The following is a 19006-nucleotide window of genomic DNA, read 5'->3' as shown; positions in this document are numbered from 1 at the left end:
TCCCTTCCCCACAGCACCTGTATATATGCATATATGTTCGTACATATTTATTACTCTATTTATTTATTTATTTTAATTGCACATATCTATTCTATTTATTTTATTTTGTTAGTATGTTTGGTTTTGTTCTCTGTCTCCCCCTTATAGACTGTGAGCCCACTGTTGGGTAGGGACTGTCTCTATATGTTGCCAACTTGTACTTCCCAAGCGCTTAGTACAGTGCTCTGCACACAGTAAGCGCTCAATACGATTGATTGATTGATTGACTCCAAAGCCCGGGCTCTTTCCACTGAGCCACGCTGCTTCTCCTGATAATGCGATAAATGCAACCGATGGATCGGTCTTTGGGATGCCCCGGCCTGCCTTGGGGCAGTTACCCCATGCTGGTGTGGTCCAGCCGTTCCCCGTCTCCCTCCGGGATCAGTTTGCATCTGTGGTGGTTTTCGGACCCCTCTGAGCACGTGGGTTTAGGCAGGGGGGCTCCCGGGAATGCCAGGGCTCTGAGGACCCTCCCGCTCCCGGGGATGGGGGGTGGTCTTCGCCGGAGAAGCCCGAGCAGATGGTGACCGGCGGAGGTCTGATCACTGGCCTCATGGACAGCTGGCTCGGTGTCATGTGGCTCGCCTGCCGGGCCCAGAGGGAGCAAAGTCAGGGGGGCTTCTAGGAGGGGACGAGGGGGACGAGCCGGAGGGCCCCGGGCAGGGGGGCGTCCAGAAGGCCCTCAGTCATCATCCAAAATCCGCCGGGCCCAAGGGGCAGGCTGAGCTGCAGTCTTGAGCGTACAGATCATCATCATCATCAATCGTATTTATTGAGCGCTTACTGTGTGCAGAGCACTGTACTAAGCGCTTGGGAAGTACCAATTGGCAACAATTTGTTCAGATAATAATAATCATAATTACAGTACTTGCTAAGCGCTTACTACTACTACTACTACTACTAATAATAATGATGGCATTTGTTAAGCGCTTACTATGTGCCAAGCACTGTTCTAAGCGCTGGAGTGACCAAGCACTTGTCCAAGCCCTGGGGTAGATACAAAGGAATCAGGTTGTCCCGCGTGGGGCTTGCAGTCTTAATCCCCGTTTTACAGACGAGGTAACTGAGGCCCCCTCCCCCTTTTAGACTCCCCCCCCCCCCCTTTTTAGACTCCCCTTTTAGACTGTGAGCCTACTGTTGGGTAGGGACTGTCTCTGTATGTTGCCAATTTGTACTTCCCAAGCGCTTAGTACAGTGCTCTGCACACAGTAAGCGCTCAGTAAATATGATTGATGATGATGAAGTGACTTGTCCAAGGTCACACCCCTTCTAGACTGTGAGCCTGCTGTTGGGTAGGGGCCGTCTCTATCTGTTGCCAACTTGGACTTCCCAAGCGCTTAGTACAGTGCTCTGCACACAGGAAGTGCTCAGTAAATACGATTGAATGAATGACAAGTGGCGGAGCTGGGATTAGAACCTGTGACCTTCTGACTCCCAGCTCCAGGCTCTAGCCACTGTGCGGGCTTTTTTTTTTTTTTGGCATTTAAGCGCTTACTGTGTGCAAAGCACTGTTCTAAGCACCGGGGAGGTTACAAGGTGATCAGGTTGTCCCACGTGGGGCTCACCGTCTTAATCCCCGTTTTCCGGATGAGGTCACTGAGGCCTAATAATAATAATGGTATTTGTTAAGCGCTTACAATGTGCAAAGCACTGTTCTAAGCGCTGGGGAGGTTACAAGGTGATCAGGTTGTTCCATGGGGGGCTCACAGTCTTCATCCCCATTTTCCAGATGAGGGAACTGAGGCCCAGAGAAGTGAAGTGACTTCCCAGAGTCACCCAGCTGACAAGTGGCGGAGCCGGGATAATAATAATAATAATGGCATTTATTAAGCACTTACTATGTGCAAAGCACCGTTCTAAGCTCTGGTGAGGTTACAAGGTGATCAGGTTGTCCCCCGTGGGGCTCACAGTCAATCCCCGTTTTACAGAGGAGGTAACTGAGGCACAGAGCAGTTAAGTGACTTGCCCAAGGACACACAGCTGACAATTAGTGGAGCCGGAATTCGAACCCATGACCTCTGACTCCAAAGCCGGGGCTCTTTCCACTGAGCCACGCTGCTTCCCCACCACTCTTCCCCCTCCCCAGACTTTTACCCGCTTCTCCCGGCTCCCCTCCCCCAGGGGTGAAATGTGAGCTACTGAGTAGGCGCCACAGGTGCCCAGAGACGTTCCGCTCGGCGGGCACATGCCGCGCCCTTAATGCCAGCCAGCTGTCGGGCAGCCTTTCCTGCCATCCACCAGTCCGTCAGCAATATTTAGTGAGCGCTTACTGTTTGCAGAGCACAGCAGCGTGGTTCACTGGAAAGAGCCCGGGCTTTGGAGTCAGAGGTCATGGGTTCAAATCCCGGCTCTGCCAACTGTCAACTGTGTGACTTTGCGCAAGTCACTTCACTTCTCTAGGCCTCAGTTACCTCATCTGGAAAATGGGGATTAAGACTGTGAGCCCTCTGTGGGACAACCTGATCGCCTTGTAACCTCCCTGGTGCTTAGAACAGTGCTTTGCACATAGTAAGCGCTTAATAAATGCCATTATTATTATTATTATTATTACCAAGGGCTTGGAAGAGGACAGTATAACCACCTAACAGACACCTTCCCTGCCCACGACGAGCTTACTACGTGTAGAGGGGATCAGAGGGGAGTGTGTGGATAATAATAATAATAATGATGGCATTTATTAAGCGCTTACTGTGTGCAAAGCACTGTTGTAAGCGCTGGGGAGGTTACAAGGTGATCAGGTTGGCCCACTGGGGGCTCACAGTCCTAATCCCCATTTGACAGAGGAGGTAACTGAGGCCCAGAGAAGTAAAGTGAGTTGCCCCAAGTCACACAGTCCCTTTTAGAGTGTGAGCCCACTGTTGGGTAGGGACCGTCTCTATACGTGGCCAACTTGGACTTCCCAAGCGCTTAGTCCAGTGCTCTGCACACAGTAAGCGCTCAATAAATACGATTGAATGAATGAATGAATTGGGAGAGCCGGGATTTGAACCCGTGAACTCCGACTCCAAAGCCCGTGTTCTTTCAACTGAGTCTCGCTGCTCAGGGCAGGCAGTTACCACTTCAGAAAAATAAATCAAGCGCCCAACTCCAAACAAAAATCCCGTGCGGATAGGCAATTCCTTCCCGACATTCCTCTCCGAGCGGGAGAGAACCTGGGGGTTGGGATAGAAACTGGCCTCGTCCAGTTCCGAGGATACACTGCGGTTGGGGAATGGGAAGGAGGAGAGGAGCGGGGAGTGAGAAAACCCCTAGAGTGGAGTCTGAGAGGATTTATTTTTTTTTTATGGTGCTTACTATAATAATGATCTCATTTATTAAGCGCTTACTTTCATTCATTCATTCATTCATTCAGTTGTATTTATTGAGCGCTTCCTGTGTGCAGAGCACTGGACTAAGCGCTTGGGAAGTCCAAGTTGGCAACATCTAGAGCCGGTCCCTACCCAACAGCGGGCTCACAGTCTAGAGGGGGGAAACAGAGAACAAAACAAAACATATTAACAAAATAAAATAAATAGAATAAATATGTACAAATAAAATAGAGTAATAAATATGTACAAACATATATACATATATACAGGTACATATTCATTCAGTTGTATTTATTGAGCGCTTACTGCGTGCAGAGCACTGGACTAAGCGCTTGGGAAGTCCAAGTTGGCAACATCTAGAGCCGGACCCTACCCACCAGCGGGCTCACAGTCTAGAAGGGGGAGACAGAGAACAAAACAAAACATATTAACAAAATAAAATAAATGGAATAAATATTTACAAGTAAAATAAATAGAGTAATATTCATATGTGCAAAGCACTGTTCTAAGCACTGGGGTGGTTACAGAGCGATCAGGTTGTCCCATGGGGTCTCACAGTCTTCATCCCCGTTTTACAGATGAGGGAACTGAGGCCCAGAGAAGTGAAGTGACTTGCCCAAAGTCACCCAGCTGACAGTTGGCGGAGCCAGGATTTGAACCCATGACCTCTTACTCCAAAGCCCAGGCTCTTTCCACTGAGCCATGCTTCTTCTCTGCTATGTGCCAGGCGCTACTAAGTCCTGGGGTAGATATGAGATAATCAGTTCCCATCCCACATCAATCAATCAATCAATCAATCAATCAATCGTATTTATTGAGCACTTACTGTGTGCAGAGCACTGTACTAAGCACTTGGGAAGTAAAAGTTGGCAACATATAGGGGTTGATGATGGCATTTGTTAAGCGCTTACTATGTGCAAAGCACTGTGCTAAGCGCTGGGGGAGGTTACAAGGTGATCAAGTTGTCCCACAGGGGGCTCACAGTTTTAATCCCCATTTCACAGATGAGGTAACCGAGGCCCAGAGAAGTGAAATGACCTGCCCAAAGTCACCCAGCTGACAGTTGGCAGAGCCGGGATTTGAACCCGTGATCTCTGACTCCAAAGCCCGGGCTCTTTCCACGGAGCCACGCTGCTTCTCCACAGCTTTACAGGTTCACAGCTTTAATCCCCGTTTTACAGGTGAGGGACTCGACCCCCAAATCAGTGATGTGACTTGCCCAAGGACACACAGCAGAGAATCAATCAATCAATCGTATTTATTGAGCGCTTACTGTGTGCAGAGCGCTGTACTAAGCGCTTCGGAAGTACTAGTTGGCAACATATAGAGACGGTCCCTACCCAACAGTGGGCTCACAAGTGGGAGAAGCAGGATCAGATTCCGGTTCCTCTGATTCCCAGGACCGGCCTCTTTTCACTAGGCCACGATGCTTCGTGCATATTTCTCTCCGCAGTTGGAAAATCGGGACTATAAATCCCCTGCCGACAGAACAGCCAAGAGGACGGAGTGTTCGGAATTTTCTCCTCTCCACGTCTCATTTTATAGTTTGGAGAACATAAAATATATTATTATTCTCATTAATAACAGCCCCCCAAATTACAGCGTGCCGCCTTCGGTTGATTTAAACAGTAATTACAAATGAATGTTCAATCATGATTTGTCATTACTGCCGCAGATGGAGTTACAAGCCACTGCCTGCACCACAGAGTGTCTAATCATCTTTTTCACTTTTTTCCCTCAGAGACCCTGGGGCGGGGGGAAGAAACAAGTTGCAAATAAAAACTAAAAGGAAGTTTTCATTATCAGACTTTAGGCTCTCTTCCTGCAGGCAGCAGTCTGAAGCCAGAAAGGCGAAACCCCTATTTTTAGAAAGGCTCGGGAAGCCCTCCACCCCCGTTCATTCATTCATTCATTCAATCGTATTTATTGAGCGCTTACTGTGTGCAGAGCACTGGACTAAGCGCTTGGGAAGTCCAAGTTGGCAACATCTAGAGCCGGTCCCTACCCAACAGCGGGCTCACAGTCTAGAAGGGGGAGACAGACAACAAGACAAAATATATTAACAAAATAAAATAAATAGAATCAATAGAATTAAGTGGTTACTATGTGCAAAGCACTGTTCTAAGCACTGATAATAATAATAGCATTTATTCATTCAATCGTATTTATTGAGCGCTTACTGTGTGCAGAGCACTGGACTAAGCGCTTGGGAAGTCCAAGTTGGCAACATCTAGAGACGGTCCCTACCCAACAGCGGGCTCACAGTCTAGAAGGGGGAGACAGACAAGACAAAACATATTAACAAAATAAAATAAATAGAATCAATAGAATTAAGCGGTTACTATGTGCAAAGCACAGTTCTAAGCACTGGTAATAATAATAACATTTATTCATTCAATTGTATTTATTGAGCGCTTACTGTGTGCAGAGCACTGTACTAAGCGCTTGGGAAGTCCAGGTTGGCAACATCTAGAGACGGTCCCTACCCAACAGCGGGCTCACAGTCTGGAAAGGGGAGACAGAGAACAAAACCAAACATATTAACAAAATAAAATAAATAGAATCAATAGAATTAAGTGCTTACTGTGTGCAAAGCACTGTTCTAAGCACTGATAATAATAATAGCATTTATTCATTCAATTGTATTTATTGAGCGCTTACTGTGTGCAGAGCTTGGGAAGTCCAAGTTGGCAACATCTAGAGACGGTCCCTACCCAACAGCGAGCTCACAGTCTAGAAGGGGGAGACAGACAACAAAACCAAACGTATTAACAAAATAAAATAAATAGAATCAATAGAATTAAGCGCTTACTATGTGCAAAGCACTGTTCTAAGCACAGATAATAATAATAGCATTTATTCATTCTATCGTATTGAGCACTTACTGTGTGCAGGGCACTCTACTAAGCGCTTGGGAAGTACAGGTTGGCAACATCTAGAGACGGTCCCTACCCAAAAGTGGGCTCACAGTCTAGACGGGGGAGACGGACAACAAAACAAAATATATTAAACATATTATCCATTGCAGCTCCTCCTCGCAGAGACACACTTGGACTAGCCAGCCAACCACCACCGGTCCATCACCGATCCAGAATTTCTTGGTCCGATCAGACGTGCTTACGTACTGTTGCCCCTTGACTTGACTTGGGCAAGTCACTTCACTTCTCTGGGCCTCAGTTACCTCATCTGGAAAATGGGGATGAAGACTGTGAGCCCCCCGTGGGACAACCCGATCACCGTGTAACCTCCCCAGCGCTTAGAACAGTGCTTTGCAAATAGTAAGCACTTAGTGCTATCATTATTATTCCTTCTAGACTGTGAGCCCACTGTTGGGTAGGGACCGTCTCTATATGTTGCCAACTTGGACTTCCCAAGCGCTTTGTACAGTGCTCGGCACACAGTAAGCGCTCAGTAAATACGATTGAATGAATGAATGAATATTGAGCACTTACTGTACACAAAGCACCATACTAAGCGCTTGGGAGAGTACAGTAGAACAATAAACAGACACAGTCCCTGCCCAAAATGAGCTTACAGCCTACAGGATTACTCTGGGATATTTCCTTCCCTGCGTCTGTGAAGACGTTCAGTCAGGTGGGCCGACTTGAGCACGATAATAGGTTTTAGAGTTATTAATACTAATAATACTTAATGGCATTTATTAAGTGCTTGCTATGTGCAAAGCACTGTTCTAAGTGCTGGGGAGGTTCCAAGGTGATCAGGTTGTCCCACGGGGGGCTCACAGTCTTCATCCCCATTTTCCAGATGAGGGAACTGAGGCCCAGAGAAGTGAAGTGACTTGCCCAAAGTCAGCCAGCTGACAAGTGGCGGAGCCGGGATTTGAACCCATGACCTTCCTCTCCCCCTGTTCCCCCTCCCCATCCCCCCGCCTTACCTCCTTCCCCTCCCCACAGCACCTGTATATATGTGTGTTTATATATATGTATATATATATATGTTTATATTTATTACTCTATTTTACTTGTACATATTCTATTTATTTTATTTTGTTAATATGTTTTGTTTTGTTGTCTGTCTCCCCCTTCTAGACTATGAGCCTGCTGTTGGGTAGGGACTGTCTCTAGATGTTGCCAACTTGTACGTCCCAAGCGCTTAGTACAGTGGTCTGCACACAGTAAGCGCTCAGTAAATACAATTGAATGAATGAATGAATGAAAGTGGCAGAGCCGGGATTTGAACCCATGACCTTCCTCTCCCCCTCCTCCCCCTCCCCACCCCCCCCGCCTTACCTCCTTCCTCTCCCCACAGCACCTGTATGTATGAATATGTGTTCATATTTATTACTCTATTTTACTTGTACATATTTATTCTGTAGGAGAAGCAGCGTGGCTCAGTGGAAAGAGCCCGGGCTTTGGAGTCAGAGGTCATGGGTTCAAATCCCGGCTCCGCCACTTGTCAGCTGTGTGACTTTGGGCAAGTCACTTCACTTCTCTGTTCCTCAGTTCCCTCATCTGTAAAATGGGGATTAAGACTGTGAGTCCCCCGTGGGACAACCTCACCACCTTGTAACCTCCCCAGCGCTTAGAATAGTGCTTTGCACATAATAAGCGCTTAATAAATGCTATCATTATTATTATTATTGATTTTATTTTGTTAATATGTTTTGTTGTCTGTCTCCCCCTTCTAGACTGTGAGCCTGCTGTTGGGTAGGGACCGTCTCTAGATGTTGCCAACTTGGACTTCCTAAGCGCTCAGTCCAGTGCTCTGCACACAGTAAGCGCTCAATAAATACGATTGAATGAATGAAATGAGTGACCACTGATTCCAAAGCCCGGGCTCTTTCCACTGAGCCACGCTGCTTCTCGTCACGATGGCATTTGTTAAACGCTTCCTGTGCGCCAAACACTATACTAAGAGCAGCGGGGGAATGCAAGCAAATCGAGTTGGACACAAGTGGTGGAACCGGGTTTAGAATCCAGGCCCTTGTGGCCCCCAGCCCGTGCTCTGCCCATTAGAGAAGCAGCGTGGCTCAGTGGAAAGAGCCCGGGCTTTGGAGTCACAGGTCACGGGTTCAAATTCCGGCTCCGCCAACTGTCAGCCGTGTGACTGTGGGCAAGTCACTTCGCTTCTCTGGGCCTCAGTTCCCTCCTCTGTAAAATGAGGATTAAGACTGGGAGCCCCACGTGGGACACCCTGATCACCGTGCCCAGCGCTTAGAACAGTGCTTTGCACATAGTAAGCGTTTAACAAATATTATTATTATTATTAGGCCATACTGCTTCTCATCGAGTTCCAGGAGGGCTGGCATGGATCTCCTCAGGTTTTTCCCGTTGGTTCTCAAGGCTTCCTTGTACAGTCCTCCGCAAACAGGAGGTGCGCCATCAATAGTGGCGCTGATTTGAACACTAATGATGATGGCATTTATTAAGCGCTTACTATGTGCAAAGCACTGTTCTAAGTGCTGGGGAGGTTACAAGGTGATCAGGGGGGTCCCACTGGGGGCTCACATTTAATCCCCATTTTCCAGATGAGGTCACTGAGGCCCAGAGAAGTGACTTGCCCAAAGTCCCACAGCTGACAAGTGGCGGAGCCAGGATTTGAACCCAGGACCTCTGACTCCAAAGCCCGGGCTCTTTCCACTGAGCCACGCTGCTTCGTGTGTGTGGTGGGTTTTTGTGTGTATGTGTGTGTACGGTGCTCCCAGCCGAGATGCCGCGTGCCGAGGAGAGGAGGAACTCACGCGCGCCCAAATGTTTCAGCATCTACATCCAAACCGACAAATGTGGGGGGGCTCGCCGCAGTGCTCTGCACATAGTAAGCGCTCAGTAAATCCGATTGATGATGATTTCACCCAGCAGGAGGATTCCCCGTGAACACGGCCTTCTCTTGTCTTTGCTTTGCAGCTGCGTCACGGTCGAAGAGCACCATGCCGTTGACATCGACCAGTACCACTGCCCCAATTGTGCTGTTCTCCACGGAGCCTCCTTAAGTAAGTCCTGCGGGCGCCGACGAGGTGGTCGCGCCGCCTCGAGCCCCTGAGCCCGTCGTGCCCCGCCGCCGCGGTGGGGAGGCACATCTCCCCGGGGGGTGGTCGAGGGGGGCTCAGTAAAGTTAGGCGGTTTTGAAAGGGCTCTGGTTTTGAAAACCGGGAAGCAAAATTTGGACGGACTTTTCGGGGAAGTTGGGGTGGGGTGGGGTAACACCACCACCCACCCCGCCATGGTCATCCTTGTTTCGTGGTGGGTATTGGGCGCTGAAGGCACCGCTTCCACAGACACTTCAGTTTCCAAGTTTAATCGAGTCAGTGAAGCCTCTCCCACCGACTTGTACATATCTATTCTATTTATTTTATTTTGTTAGTATGTTTGGTTTTGTTCTCTGTCTCCCCCTTTTAGACTGTGAGCCCACTGTTGGGCAGGGACTGTCTCTATATGCTGCCAATTTGTACTTCCCAAGCGCTTAGTACAGTGCTCTGCACACAGTAAGCGCTCAATAAATACGATTGATGATGATGATGATGATGATGACTTCCCACATAATAGTAATAGCGATGGCATCTGTTAAGCACTTACTATGTGCAAAGCACTCTTCTAAGCGCCGGGGGTAGATACCAGGTGATCAGGTTGTCCCACGTGGGGCTCACAGTCTTAATCCCCATTTTCCAGGTGAGGTAACTGAGGCTCAGAGAAGTGAAGTGACTTGCCCAAGGTCACACAGCAGACATGTGGAGGAGCCGGGATTCGAACGCGTGACCTCCGACTCCCAAGCCCGGGCTCTTTCCACTGAAACACGCCGCTCCCACATCCAGACTGTGAGCCCGTTGTTGGGTAGGGACCATCTCTGTATGGTCTGTATATACGGCATCTCTCTATGCTCAGAGAAGCAGCGTGGCTCGGTGGAAACAGCCCGGGCTTTGGAGTCCGAGGTCGTGGGTTCAAATTCTGGCTCCGCCGACTGTCAGCTGTGTGACTTTGGGCAAGTCACTTCACTTCTCTGGGCCTCAGATACCTCATCTGGAAAATGGGGATTAATATTGTGAGCTCCCTGTGGGACAACCTGATCACCTTGGGGAAAAAAACGGGAGCCCCAAGTACCATTTTTTTTCCCCCCTTCTAGACTGTGAGCCCACTGTTGGGTAGGGACCGTCTCTCTGTGTTGCCAACTTGTACTTCCCAAGCGCTTAGTACAGTGCTCTGCACACAGTAAATGCTCAATAAATATGATTGAATGAATGAATGAATGTATGTTGCCAACTTGTACTTCCCAAGCGCTTAGTACAGTGCTCTGCACACAGTAAGCACTCAATAAATGCGATTGAATGAATAATCCAGCGGGCACCTACACAGCAAAGACCACTACGCTCTCCTCCCTTCCCACAAAACAGAAATGACCGTGGGGACCGAGGTCAGAGAGCGGTGGCGTCTGGTCACGGTTTCTGGACTGTGAGCTCGTTGTGGGCAGGGAATATGTTTGTTTTTTCTTGTATTGTAGCTCAGCGGGAAGAGCCTGGGCTTTGGAGTCAGAGGGCAGGGGTTCAAATCCCGGCTCTGCCGCTTGTCAGCTGTGTGACTTTGGGCAAGGCACTTCACTTCTCTGGGCCTCAGTTACCTCATCTGTAAAATGGGGATTAAGACCGTGAGCCCCCCGTGGGACAACCTGATCACCTTGTAACCTCCTCAGTGCTTAGAACAGTGCTTTGCACATAGTAAGCGCTTAATAAATACCATTATTATTATTAGTAGTAGTACAGTGCTTTCCACACAGTGAGTGCTCAATAAATACGACTGGATGAATGAATCCACGGGCACTCAAACACGCACCAAGACGCTATCAAACCACAGTCCCTTCAAGGCCCTACTGAGAGCTCACCTCCTCCAGGAGGCCTTCCCAGACTGAGCCCCTTCCTTCCTCTCCCTCTCGTCCCCCTCTCCATCCCCCCATCTTACCTCCTTCCCTTCCCCACAGCACCTGTATATATGTATATATGTTTGTACATATTTATTACTCTATTTATTTTACTTGTACATATCTATTCTATTTTATTTTGTTAGTATGTTTGGTTTTGTTCTCTGTCTCCCCCTTTTAGACTGTGAGCCCACTGCTGGGTAGGGACTGTCCCTGTATGTTACCAAATTGTACTTCCCAAGCGCTTAGTCCAGTGCTCTGCACACAGTAAGCGCTCAATAAATACGATTGATGATGATGATGATCACTGATGAGCTCTCCGGATTCTGAATTCTCGGTGCCTGAGGGACAGACCAGGACGCGGTGGCTGGAGCAGATTCCCCGGATGGAGGGAGGAGGATTGGAAAATTGCACCACACCGCATCAATCAATCAATCAATCAATCGTATTTATTGAGCGCTTACTATGTGCAGAGCACTGTACTAAGCGCTTGGGAAGTACAAATTGGCAACACATAGAGACAGTCCCTACCCAACAGTGGGCTCACAGTCTAAAAGGGGGAGACAGAGAACAGAACCAAACACACCAACAAAATAAAATAAATAGGATAGAAATGTACAAGTAAAATAAATAAATAAATAAATAAATAAATAGAGTCCCTCAGGAGTCTGTGGGTTGTTTTAGAAGTTTTCACCCCTTTGGTCCCGGGTTGCACGTGAACACTACTTCCCTCTGTTCTGGCCAGAGTTCACTGGATGTATACGGGGGAGGGGGAAGGGGACCGCAGCGTCCGGAAAAAGTGAATAGAGAAGCTCTTTTCCCTGCTCCCGTCACCACTGACGCCTTGGGACTTCCCTGCCGCCGGGACTTTGTGGCGGCTTCTTGCCAAACTTCCAGCAGAAGCCCAAAACTCTGGGAAGCTGGCAGCCGCAGTGGGAGCAGTTTTTCCTCTCACTCCCTCTGGCTTTTTTTTTTTTAAAAAACAAAAAAAAACCCAATATGGTATTTAAGTGCTTACTATGTGCCAAGCACTGTTAATAATAATAATAATAATGGTGGCATTTATTAAGCACTTACTATGGGCAAAGCACCGTTCTAAGAGCTGGGGAGGTTACAGGGTGATCAGGTTGTCCCACGGGGGGCTCACAGTCTTCATCCCCATTTTATTCATTCCTTCATTCATTCAGTCGTATTTATTGAGCGCTTACTGTGTGCAGAGCACTGGACGAAGCGCTTGGGAAGTCCAAGTTGGCAACATCTAGAGACGGTCCCTACCCAACAGTGGGCTCACAGTCTGGAAGGGGGAGACAGACAACAAAACAAAACATTAACAAAATAAGTAGAATAAATATGTTCAAGTAAAATAAATAAATAGAGTAATATTTTACAGATGAGGGAACTGAGGCCCAGAGAAGTGAAGTGACTTGCCCAAAGTCACCCAGCTGACAAGTGGCGGAGCCGGGATTTGAACCCCTGACCTCTGACTCCAAAGCCCGTCCTCTTTCCACTGAGCCACGCTGCTTCTCCATAATCATAATAATGATGGCATTTGTTACGTGCTTACTATGTGCAAAGCAGTGTTCTAAGCGCTGGGGAGGATACAAGGTGATCAGGTACACCTGATCATGGGGAGGGTACAGAGTGATCAGGTTGTCCCACGGGGGGCTCACAGTCTTCATCCCCTTTTGACATATGAGGGAACTGAGGCCCAGAGAATCAATCAATCAATCAATCAATCGTATTTATTGAGTGCTTACTGTGTGCAAAGCACTGTACTAAGCGCTTGGGAAGTACAAGTCGGCAACATATAGAGACAGTCCCTACCCAACAGTGGGCTCACAGTCTAGAGAAGTGAAGTGACTCGCCCAAAGTCACCCAGCTGACAATTGGCGGAGCTGGAATTTGAACCCGTGACCTCTGACTCCAAAGCCCATGGTCTACTAAGTGCCGGGGTACATAAAAGTTAATTATTCATTCATTCATTCATTCAATCATATTTATTGAGCGCTTACTGTGTGCAGAGCACTGTACTAAGCGCTTGGGAAGTCCAAGTTGGCAACATATAGAGCCGGTCCGTACCCAACAGCGGGCTCACAGTCTAGAAGGGGGAGACAGACGACAAAACATATTAACAAAATACAATAAATAGACACAGTCTCTGTACCACCTGGGGTTTCCTAGCCCGAATCCCCATTTTCCAGATGAGGTAACCGAGGCACAGAGGAGTGAAGTGACTTGCCCAGGGTCATACGGCAGACAAGTGGTGGTGCCGGGATGAGAACTCAGGTTCTTCCGACGCCCAGGCCTGCGCTCTATCCACTGGGCCATCGCGCGTTTATTCATCGAGCCCCTCCGGATTCTCAACTTGTCAGGGGATAGTGGTTGGAGCGGCCCCCAGTCAATCAATCAATCAATCAATCGTATTTATTGAGCGCTTACTATGTGCAGAGCACTGTACTAAGCTCTTGGGAAGTACAAATTGGCAACATAGAGACAGTCCCTACCCAACAGTGGGCTCACAGTCTAAAAGGGGGAGACAGAGAACAAAACCAGACATACTAACAAAATAAAATAAATAGAATAGATATGTACAAATAAAATAAATAAATAAATAGAGTAAAAAACATGTACAAACATATATGCATATATACAGGTGCTGTGGGGAAGGGAAGGAGGTAAGATGGGGGGGATGGAGAGTCGCCACCGCCCACCTCCCTTCTTCATAGGACTGGTCCCCCGCCCCCTGAACCCCATGTTTTTGAATCTCCGCGCCCGCCCCCGGCCCCAAATGTAAACCTCTGGACCGCAGAAGGCTACATAGGTCGCTTTAGAGCTTTGATTTAGTCTTTTAGACTGTGAGCCCACTGTTGGGTAGGGACTGTCTCTATGTGTTGCCAATTTGTACTTCCCAAGTGCTTAGTACAGTGCTCTGCACATAGTAAGCGCTCAATAAATACGATTGATTGATTGATTGATTTGATTCCCTCACCAGCCACGCTGAGAATGTGTCCAACAGCAGGCAGCTGTCAAATTCCTCCTAAATTCTGGCTTTTCTCCTACTTATCAGTACGATCTGAAGCATCCAGGTGGTTTGTTTGGTCACCACAGTCCTTCTGACCTGCCTTCCAGTAAACCAGTCTGGGTGCGGAAACCTCCCGGAGAGCTTTCTCTGAAAAAAATTCATTCCCGGGGCGCCGTTTATTTTACGATCTTTAATCAATCAATCAATCGTATTTATTGAGCGCTTACTGTGTGCAGAGCACTGGACTAAGCGCTTGGGAAGTCCAAGTCGGCGCACATGGAGTCGGCCCCTACCCAACAGCGGGCTCACGGTCTAGAAGGGGGAGACAGACGACAAAGCAAAACATATTAACAAAATAAAATAAATAGAATAGAAATGCGCACAAGTTTGCTGGCATGTTTGATTCATTCATTCAGTCAATCATATTTATTGAGCACTTACTGCGTGCGGAGCACTGTACTAAGCGCTTGGGAAGTCCAAGTCGGCAACACATGGAGACGGTCCCCCACGGATTTTTTTTTTCCTCCCCTCGCCAGATTCCTGCTTTGGCTGTATCTGGGGATCTTTTATTGTTGGCTTTGGCGTCTCTCAGACCTGGCTCTTCCGGGTTTCCTTCTGGCATCTGGTTCGGAGAAGCAGTGTGGCTCAGTGGAAAAGAGCCCGGGCTTTGGAGTCAGAGGTCGTGGGTTCCAATCCCGGCTCCGCCCCTTGCCAGCTGTGTGACTCGGGGCAAGTCACTTCACTTCTCTGGGCCTCAGTTCCCTCATCTGTAGGATGGGGATGAAGACTGTGAGCCCCACGTGGGACAACCTCATGACCTTGTATCCCCCCAGAACTTAGAACAGTGCTTTGCACATAGTAAGCGCTTAATAAATGCCATCATTATTATTATTAGGAGGCCTTCTCAGACTGAGCCCCTTCCTTCCTCTCCCCCTCATCCCTCTCTCCATCTTACCTCCTTCCCTTCCCCACAGCACCTGTATATATGTATATATGTTTGTACATATTTATTACTCTATTTATTTATTTATTTCACTTGTACATAGCTATTCTATTTATTTTATTTTGTTAGTGTGTTTGGTTTTGTTCTCTGTCTCCCCCCTTTTAGACTGTGAGCCCACTGTTGGGTAGGGACTGTCTCTATACGTTGCCAGTTTGCACTTCCCAAGTGCTTAGTACAGTGCTCTGCACATAGTAAGCGCTCAATAAATGCGATCGATGATGATGATGATGATTATTATCTGGTTCCCTTGGCAAAGTCCTTTCTCTGCACCTTGATCGTTGGTTCTTGATCCTACAGAGGGGACTGAAAGGCAGCCGGATTTTTGCCTTCTCTTCCTCTCAGTTTACCTTTCCCTGGTTGGATTGAGCTCCTTAAGCCCCTTGATTTTTTTCCGTCTTGCTGATGTCTCCCCTCCCTTCCCTTAGGCTATTGAGTGTGCTCTAGCTTTCCTTCAACCTTTTAGATCCTTGATAAAATCAATCAATCAATCAATCGTATTTATTGAGCGCTTACTGTGTGCAGAGCACTTGGGAAGTACAAGTTGGCAACATATACAGTCCCTACCCAACAGTGGGCTCACAGTCTAAAAGGGGGAGGCAGAGAACAAAACCAAGCATACTAACAAAATAAAATAAATAGAATAGATATGTACAAGCAGGCGCCCTCATTGGCTCTTCTACTCCGTGCGTCGGGAAGATTTTTCCCAACGTTGGTACCGATTTTTCATTGTGTATCGGGATGAGAGGCGGGCAGGCTGTTTGTCGGGGACGGCGGCTTGGGAAGGGATAGGGAAGACCCAAAATGACTCCACCTTGGAGGTTTTCACCCCGCTCACGAACTTTTCCCTTTTCAACCCGGCTGGAAAGCTTTCGGATCTTTCCCCTCTAGACTGTAAGCTCACTGTGGGCAGGGAGTGTATCTACCAACTCTGTTGTGTTGTACTCTGTCGTGTGCTTAGTACAGTGCTCTGCACACAGGAAGTGCTCAATAAATACCATTGACTGATTGAGTGTCAGAGCTTTGGGACGAACAAGACTGAATCAAGCAACCAATCCATGGTATTTATTGAGCACTTACTGCATTCAGAGCACTGAATCAATAAATACCATTGACTGATTGATTGTCAGAGCTTTGGGACGAACAAGACTGAATCAAGCAACCAATCAGTGGTATTTATTGAGCACTTACTGCATTCAGAGCACTGAATTAAGCTCCTGGAACAGTAATAATAATAATAATTCTGGTACTTGTTAAGCGTTTACTATGTTCCAAGCACTGTTCTAAACACTGGGGTAGATACAAGTTAATCGGGTTGGAGACAGTCCCTGGGGTAGATACAAGTTAATAATAATAATAATAATGATGGTATTTGTTAAGCATTTACTATGTTCCAAGCATTGTTCTAAACACTGGGGTAGATACAAGTTAATCGGGTTGGAGACAGTCCCTGGGGTACATACAAGTTAATAATAATAATAATAATAATAATAATAATGATGGTATTTGTTAAGTGCTTACTATGTGCCAAGCACTGTTCTAAGCGCTGGAGGAATGCAAGGTGATCAGGTTGTCCCACGGGGAGCTCACAGTCTTAATCCACATTTTACAGATGAGGTAACCGAGGCCCAGAGAAGTGAAGTGCCTTGCCCAAGGTCACACAGCTGACAGTTGGCAGAGCCGGGATTTGAACCCATCTCTTCCGACTCCAAAGCCCGGGCTCTTTCCACGGAGCCATGCTGCTTGGACACAGTCCCTGTCCCACGTGGGGCTCACTGTCTCAATCCCCATTTTCCAGATGAGGTAACTGAGGCCCAGAGAAGTGCCTTGCCCAAGGTCACACAGCAGACAAGCGGCGGAGCCAGAATTAGAACGCATGGCCTTCTGACTCCAAAGCCCAGACTTTATCCACTGTGCCACAGTACAACAGAGTTGGTAGACGTGTTCCCTACCCACAAGGAGCTGCCAATCCATCCGTGGCATTTACTGAGCACTTACTAAGTGCAGAGCACTGGACTAAGCGCTTGGGAGAGTACAATCCAACGGAATTAGAAGACGTGTTCCCTGCCTGCGATGAGTTTACAGTCTAGAGGATGAGCTTCCAATTTCAAGATGGGTGTAATCCAAACAGCGCTGGGTGCTGGAGGCGGTGGCTTCTTCCTCTTAAAATAATGATGGCATTTATTAAGCGTTTACTACGTGCAAAGCACTGTTCTAAGCGCTGGGGAGGTTACAAGGTGATGAGGTTGTCCCACGGGGGGCTCACATTCTTAACCCCCATTTTACAGATGAGGTAACTGAGGCCCAGAGAAGTGAAGTGACTTGCCCAAAGTCACACAGCTGGCAATTGGCGGAGCCGGGATTTGAACCCATGACCTCTGACTCCAAAGCCTGTGCTCTTTCCACTGAGCCACGCTGCTCCTCTTTCGCCGGAAACCCGTGCAATCCACAGCTCCCGTCCCGCGGATGGAGCCCGCACCTTGGATCCTCAGGGCGATCCCAAAACCAGCCCGGCAGGCCGCGGCCCTGCCAGTCCCTTTCCTGCGGGCGCTTAGTACAGTGCTGTGCACACAGTAAGCGCTCAATAAGTACGACTGAATGAATGCAGGTTCTTGTAGTGGTAGTAGTTACAGCAGCAGTTATATCCACGAGAAGCAGCGTCGCTCAGTGGAATGAGCACAGACTTGGGAGTCAGAGGTCACGGGTTCAAATTCCGCTCCGCCACACGTCTGCTGTGTGACCTTGGACAAGTCACTTCACTTCTTTGAGCCTCAGTTACCTCATCTGTAAAATGGGGATTAAGACTGTGAGCCCCACGTGGAACAACCAGATCACCTTGTATCCTCCCCCCCAGCGCTTAGAACATTTTTTTGCATATAGTAAGCACTTAACAAATGTTGTTGTTGTTATTATTATTATTATTATTATTATTATTATTATTTATTGAGGCCCTCCTGGCTGTCAGGAATGGTGCCCAACACCTGGGACGTTCAAAACAAAAAACTGACACATTCTTCATCCACAAGGAGCTTACACTTTCTTTGGAGGGGACAGACATAAGGCTCCCATCATCAGTCGGTAGTATTTATTGAGTGCTTACTGTGGGCAGAGCACTGTCTCTATATGTTGCCAATTTGTACTTCCCAAGCACTTAGTACAGTGCTCTGCACATAGTAAGCGCTCAATAAATATGATTGATTGATTGATTGTACTAAGCACTGGGGAGAGGACAACACAGTCAAGGTAGTGGAGACAGTAAGCTTGCTGTGGGCAAGGAACGTGTCTACCAACTGTTGTACTTTCCCAAGCGCTTAGGACAGTGCTGTGCACACAGCAAGTGCTCAATGACTACAATTGATTGATTGACACGTTCTCTGCCCCGTCCCAACCAAATCACGGCCTGAGGGTCCCAGAAGAGATCTCATCGTAGAATACTAAATTTGCCAGCTGTGTGACTCTGGGCAAGTCACTTCACTTCTCTGGGCCTCAGTTCCCTCATCTGTAAAATGGGGATTAAGACTGTGAGCCCCCCGTGGGGCAACCTGATCGCCTTGTAACCTCCCCAGCGCTTAGAACAGTGCTTTGCACGTAGTAAGCGCTTAATCAATGTTATCATTATTATTATTATTACTGCTCAGACCAAGTTAACCTTTAGGTCCTGGACCGGAGACACCAAGATGGGCCAGCACCAATCAATCAATTGTATTTATTGAGCGCTTACTGTGTGCAGAGCACTGTACTAAGCGCTTGCACCAAGCCAACCGTAGTCAG

The 19006-nt window shown here is 47.9% G+C and overlaps 1 protein-coding gene across 1 annotated transcript in view; it reads left to right on the top strand.

Moving 5' to 3' along the window:
• Nucleotides 1-19006, top strand: part of KDM7A (lysine demethylase 7A) — a 100408-nt gene that overhangs the window by 32028 nt on the left and 49374 nt on the right. The window contains exon 2 of the mRNA XM_038753554.1: nt 9212-9297. Coding sequence (XP_038609482.1) covers nt 9212-9297 — 86 coding nt within the window. The remainder of the gene's footprint in view (nt 1-9211; nt 9298-19006) is intronic.

Source organism: Tachyglossus aculeatus, chromosome 11, assembly GCF_015852505.1.
Source record: "Tachyglossus aculeatus isolate mTacAcu1 chromosome 11, mTacAcu1.pri, whole genome shotgun sequence".
Classification (NCBI taxonomy): domain Eukaryota; kingdom Metazoa; phylum Chordata; class Mammalia; order Monotremata; family Tachyglossidae; genus Tachyglossus; species Tachyglossus aculeatus.
Note: the sequence above shows the minus strand (reverse complement) of the source record. Positions and strands in the feature narration are given on the sequence as shown.